The sequence below is a fragment of the Dendrobium catenatum genome, unplaced genomic scaffold (genome assembly GCF_001605985.2).
Source record: "Dendrobium catenatum unplaced genomic scaffold, ASM160598v2 fragScaff_scaffold_156, whole genome shotgun sequence".
Lineage (NCBI taxonomy): Eukaryota > Viridiplantae > Streptophyta > Magnoliopsida > Asparagales > Orchidaceae > Dendrobium > Dendrobium catenatum.
In genome coordinates, this window is record NW_021318618.1 from 4,944,568 (window position 1) to 4,951,154 (window position 6,587).

General features: G+C 32.3%; 1 protein-coding gene across 1 annotated transcript in view; it reads right to left on the minus strand.

Annotated features, from left to right (window-relative positions):
* Nucleotides 1-43: 43 nt before the first annotated feature.
* LOC110113418 (serine protease SPPA, chloroplastic) overlaps nt 44-6,587 on the minus strand; it is a 66,433-nt gene continuing 59,889 nt past the window's right edge. The window contains exons 9-13 of the mRNA XM_028692142.1: nt 5,587-5,741; nt 3,300-3,405; nt 1,434-1,521; nt 1,209-1,352; nt 44-451 (exon numbers count right to left, since the gene is read on the minus strand). Of these exons, the coding sequence (XP_028547975.1) occupies nt 221-451; nt 1,209-1,352; nt 1,434-1,521; nt 3,300-3,405; nt 5,587-5,741 (724 nt within the window). The 3' untranslated portion in view covers nt 44-220. The remainder of the gene's footprint in view (nt 452-1,208; nt 1,353-1,433; nt 1,522-3,299; nt 3,406-5,586; nt 5,742-6,587) is intronic.

Sequence of the window (6,587 nt, forward strand, 5' to 3'; positions counted from 1 at the left end):
TTAATTATTTTATTCATCTTGGTAACTTAACTTATCATATGATGACATTATTCTCCTTTCATTTTTGAATGTGTATGAATTAATATATTGTGAATGCAACCTCACAAAAGAAGTTGCCAGAAATTCTGACTATTATGAGATGCTATACAACTTTTACAATGAGCACCACTATTTCTTTAACTATTTCTATTTCACTGACCTGATCTTGAGATCAATTTGGTTAGAAAGAGCTGAAATAGTCCTTTAAGAGAGAGAAAATTGGATTAGCATAGTCGGGCTTTTCCAGTCTCTCGAACAGTATGCCTTCCATCCTTGCTTGAACAGACCCAAATGAAGCCACATCCTGCAACATCTCCTTCATTGTTCTCTCCAAGCCAAATATTGAGCTTCCAATGCTACTGACAAGTTCAGGTAGCGATGGCGAGGGTCTTGATATCTCAACTAACCTAACCTGGGATTCAAAAATTAATATTAAATTTTAGCACTAAAATACTCATGATTGCAGCTCATTTTGATTTATTGGTTGAAAATTTTGGCTATCAACCAACAGGTCTTCAGTTAGAAGCTCGCAATCAGGAACTCATTCAGTTGCTTGAAGTGGGTAAACATGAAAAATGAAGATTTTACTGACTCCATGTGGTTGGATATACTTACAAATCAATATTGATTTTGCACTCTAAAAATATACTAAAATTTCCTCGAAAGTGATGAATTTTATTTTCAAATAGGCAACAACAACAACATCATCAAGTCTTTACCCCACTATGTGAGGTCAGCTACATGAATACTTTTTCTCCATTGTGTCCTATTAAAAGTTAAATTCTCATTTAAATCTAATAAGAAAAATCATTCATAATATTTTCTAACCAAGTTTTTTTAGGTCTGCATCTACCTTTCTTAACATAAGTCGAATATAATACATCTATTTTTCTAACCGGGTCATCGAAAGGCCGCCGTTTTATGTGACCAAACCATCTAAGGCGACTCTCTCTAATCTTATCTTCTATTGGAGCTACTCCAACCTTTTCCCGTATATGCTCATTTCGAATAGGATTGAGTAAAAATAAATTTCTCATTTTTTTAAAACATGTTTTCCACAACTTCAAGCAAACAAAAGAGCACTAAGTTATTGGCATCCTATTTTGTCTTAAGCTGCACAATAATGCAAAGATAACTGTAGAGAAGTAAGACCATTCAATAAAATTTACCTGTCTATCTTGTGGTATATTAGCCTTTTGTTTTGCAATTGCAACAGCCCGAGAGAAGCCGCCAATAGCATCAACCAACCCAAGAGAAGTAGCAAGTTTGCCGGTCCATACTCTGCCCTGAGCAACCTGTTCCATCTCATCTACCTGAGCACAAATAGGACAAGATTGGTCATATCAGAGTGCATACATTTATGCCCTGAATGTTAAACAAGGGGCGGTATTTACCGTCATAGATCTAGAAAAAGCTGCTTTATCCCTGAATTGCTCGTAAGCATTCTTTGCAGATTTTTCAAAAATTTCTTCTTCATCAGGGCTGTGATTTCGAAGTATTATTAGAGAAGGATTAAACTAAGTGGGACAAAGTCATACATAGTAGCAGTAAATGAAGAACATAAATGACTGTAGGGGAGTGTCAAAACAGGCGAAGTAGGAGGATTGATAGACGATACAATCTTATGAAAAAAAATGATAAAATGTGATTAAAATAATCATGAGCATTTCGAAGTATTGATGTCAGCATTATTTTCTCAATTTTATTACCATGATACAAAATTCAATTTTATTACATGGGTTTAGGGACCATGATAAGATGTACCCATGTGATGCGAGTACAATCATAAATAAAATGAAAAATCCTATAACTGCACAAATGATGGGGATTTTTGGAAGGTCCCTAAATGTCATAGCAAACAATTATAAAAAGAGCAAAAGGATCTAAAATCATTGTTTTAAAAAAAAAAAAACAATAGGATGATGTTTATAATTTTACAAGTCTCATAATGAAATTTTTTCTAGTTTCATTCATAAAATGAAAATGAGAAAGAAACATACGTTGTAGGGTTTTGAAAGAAGAATACCCTAAGCCATAATGATGTTTTCATAAGACTTCTGTATTGAGTGTACAAGAGAAAAAAACATGATAAGTGATTTTGATTTTCAAGAAGATAGCCCATCCTTTTTTTCTACCATGCCCAATTTTCTTCCCTATAGTGAGAAACTGAATACACAATAATTAGCAAAAAAAGATAATCTTGCAGTTGTGGTATTTAGTGATTCTATGGATAGATAAAAAGATTTACTACAATATTGAACGAGTTGCCATCAAACTTAAAATCACATCTTCAAAACATTCATCCATTCTAATCTACTCGAGATATTTAAGAAGAATCAACCAATAATTGTTAATCAGGCTCTTTGAATCTAACATCTTAAAGCTCTCGACCTCAAGTACGTTGGATCATTTGGTATAGGATGATAAAACAATGAGATATAAATTGGTTCTACTTCCATCACATCAATCATTCTCCAATTATTGAAATACATATCAAGCCTAAATATTGAACTTGAGACTAAAATTTAGCCCTAGAAAACCATAAAAATTCTCAACTTTAAATCTAGAAAAATCCTAGTCTAAACATTAAGGTAAATCTAGTTAATACAAAATCTAATCTAACTCGAGGAAAACTACTCTAGAGTTTTTTCTTACACATTTAGGAGGCTAGAGCGATGGAGTAGCTTTTCTTAAGCGAAAACACAAAAAATAATCTTGAAAGAAACATTATAAAATAATGTAGAGATTATTTTTATTATTAATGAGGAAAGTTGAGAACTAAGCACAAATCACACACCCCACAAACCTAAACCCATTAGAGACGGCCAAAACTTTAACCAACTTGCCTAGGAAGGGACCGAAACAATGTAGAAATTAATGATACAATCAAAACAAAGTTATTTGGAAAAGATTTAAAGCAATTCTCAAGCTCTTCTCGAGCATATAATAGTACACTATATGTAAGAAATAACTAGTTTAAACCATAAGCATGCTTATCAAAATAAAGATTGCAATGTGACACACAAATAACGTAACAGTTGCATAAAATATAACATGTAGTATAGGCCATAGGATATTAACACTTGTAAATAGATTTCACTTGACCTTGGCATTGGTTTAAGGGGGAAAAAAAATTAAAACAGAAATTATACTTTTGCAAACTCAAAGTTAGAAAAAAAAATTAGGGAATTGTAAGTTTAACGTTCAATTTATTTTTTCAAAGTACTATTATAATTCATGTATTTACAAAGTAACCACACCTAAAAGGGCGTTGCTCAGCAGCCAAAAGCTCAGCATATTTACCCCTTGAAATTATCTCCTTATTGAAGCCAATCCTTTCATACAACCTACTTAGATTAAACTTACCTGGAAAAAAAAAATGTCAGAACTATTTTAGCTGGCAGAAATAATGAACTTATGGGAACACTTCATCCGGTTTGCAACGCAACATTAGACTAAAGCATGCAAACAGAAAGAAATTCAAACAATATGGTTGGTTGAGGCATTTGACCTAATATTTTATTTCATCAAACTCTGAATCGAGCTGAACATAAACAGGTACATTGAATTTTCACATTATGCAGACCAAAGTCAATATCTGAAGCTACTACAGTATGTAGGAAAAAAAAGCATCATGAAGTTATCATATGGGGAAGTAACTCAATTCAGAAGCTAGCGTGGGAAAATAAAGCAAGGAAAACAACAAATTTGCTGCTGCGATGCACTGCAGTTAAAGTTTAGAAGAGCACCATCCACCAATCTGTCTTAGAACAAACTATTTGTTTTTTCATCACTAGATGCCATATATTTACGACTTCACTATTTGGTATCAGATTTAGCAATCCTCGAAAACCATTTAATATTGTCATTAACAGAACCATATAGCCTTGCCAAAACATTCCATCTTCTTTGCAAATGTCCATGCCAATTCATTAAAATTAATGTGAAACTTTTCTTCACATCATCACAAGCGCATATTGTTTTTTAGCCAACTGATTTTTTCTGTTGAAATTTTTACTGCAAATGTTCAATAATTAATAAACATAATGTTATCACCCAAATGTAGGATGCTGTAGAAAGAAGAGCTTAGCTTGTACAAAGAGTATATAATTGATCTGTATTTCACATGCATATATTAGAGAACCTTGCATTGGTCTTTTCTTAAAAAAAAAACATTCTGTTAATCAGCACTTGAACAAGCATAGCATCCCGTCAGGGAGAAACTGAATACATTGTTACATGTATCTGTTGGGAGAGCTATGATAATGCTAAACTAGTAAACAAACACAAACAGAAAATAACTTTATCTTTCAAATCAGAAAATAAACACTGGGAACAATTGGTGATTCTCCATTTGCTATATATGAGATTTTCTTCTTTCAATATAATTACTAAGGAGAAAAAGAGGCAGGAACACATTTTTTTAAAGAGATAAGGACAAAATGAATCCCTGGCTCTTTAAGGACCAAAACGATCCCTGATTATTTAAAAATATCATTTTAATCCCTTAACTTTTTAAATAGGGACCTAAGTGATCCCAAGGAAGGCTAATTTGGTCCCTATTTAAAAAGTCAATGGACCAAATTGATATTTTTATATAGTCATGGACTATTTTGATCCTTGAAAAAAATGTTATTAAAGGACTAATTCGGTCATTTTATCTTTTTTAAAATCTCTATTCCAATACCTAGGAACCATGGAATGTGTTTGGATATCACTATCATGCTTCTATAAATTTTAAGAAAGTGTTAAGGTACACAGTTCTTTGCAACATTGAATAAACATCAACAAACCAAAAATAATTCAACATTATCAGACATAGGGCTGCAAGCGAACCAAACGTTCGACGAACTGCTCGTTGTTCGGTTCGATTAAAGCTCGTTCGTGATCGTTTAATTAACTAACAAACGAACTTGAACAATATTTTAAATACTCGATTCTTAAATAAACAAGCTTGAACACTAATGCGTTCAGCTCGTTTATGTTCGCGAACAATATCAGTTGATGTTCATGAACAAGCTCAATAAAAAGCTCGATTCGAGTTCGATTAAATATAAAAACTTTAATTATACTATAATATAATATAATTATTTTTTATTAATAAATTTAAAAGTAATAAAATATTATAACATATGTTCATATAAATTAATCATATTTTCATTTTAAATATACAACTGCTTTTATTTTAGAAATTTCATTTCATGAATAAGAAATATTTCATATTTGTCCATGTTTGTTAGATTGTTTGTTTAGAATGTTCATGAACAAATTTAATGTTTGCTTGTTCAATAGATTGTTTGCGAGATATGTTCACGAACATAGCTCGTTTAAAGCTCGATAAGCACTAAACAAACGAACATGAACCAAACATGAACACCCTTAAATTAAACGAACCAAACATGAACACAAATAATAAAGCTCGAATCAAACACGAACCAAACATGAACAAGCTAATGTTAAACAAACACAAACATAAACACTCACATACTCGGCTCGGCTCGGTTCGTTTGCAGCCCTAAGATTCAGACAATTGGAAGCTAAATGTACCTGTGACAACACCAATTGAACCAGTCAAGGTAAGATTCTCCGCAATCACAGCATTTGCTGCCATTGCCATGTAGTATCCTCCACTTGCAGCAACGTCAGACATTGACGCAATAACTGGCTTTGCAGCAGCAAGGAGTCTGATCTCCCTCCACATTCTAAATACAAAAAGAAATAACGTAAGAACAGTGAAAACCACGAAAGCATTAAGAGAAAAAGATATTTGTCATTGTGAAGCTACAAATTTCCAGATACGGCAATTAGGAAATACACAAGTGAAGTTTCATTTCATGAATAAGCCGCCAAACATTTAAAGGAAGATTGATGCAGTTAATTCATTTGAAGATGCAAGTGCAATTTCGGGAATTAACTGCCGAACATTCAAAGGATGCTGTTTAATATGCTTTAAACAATGTCCGTGTGACAACAATGAAATTATACATGTAATAGCAGAAATATAATCATAGAGTATGATGAATCGATACAAATACATGTATATAAATACGATACAATACAAATACGGGGCATGATTCAATAAAGAATGAACACATTTACATCGACCCCAACAATTATTATATCTAATTATTGTGAGATTTGGTAATTGCAAAATCTTAGGAAAAATATTTTTTGCAGATATAAAATTATCATATGCTTTTAACCATAAAAAGATGATCAAACAGAAGGCAGAAGCCATGAGTAGACGCTTGGGAAATTCATTTTAATGTTTGACTACTGAAATCTTATAAAAGCTTAGATCTAATGCATATGTTATTTATTTACCTTCCAGCATGAAATCAATTCATCTTTCAATAATAAAGATATGGTGTCATATTGAGGCGCATTCAAGCTTAATGTATTTCTTGCAAGTATATCTATTGACAATCACTTCAACCCTAAAATTTGGGCTTATGTCCATTCTAATAGCTAACACATAGTCTAACACCAGCTCAAATATCATCATAAGTAGAACAAATAATCACAAATGAACTTACCATGGCAGGATC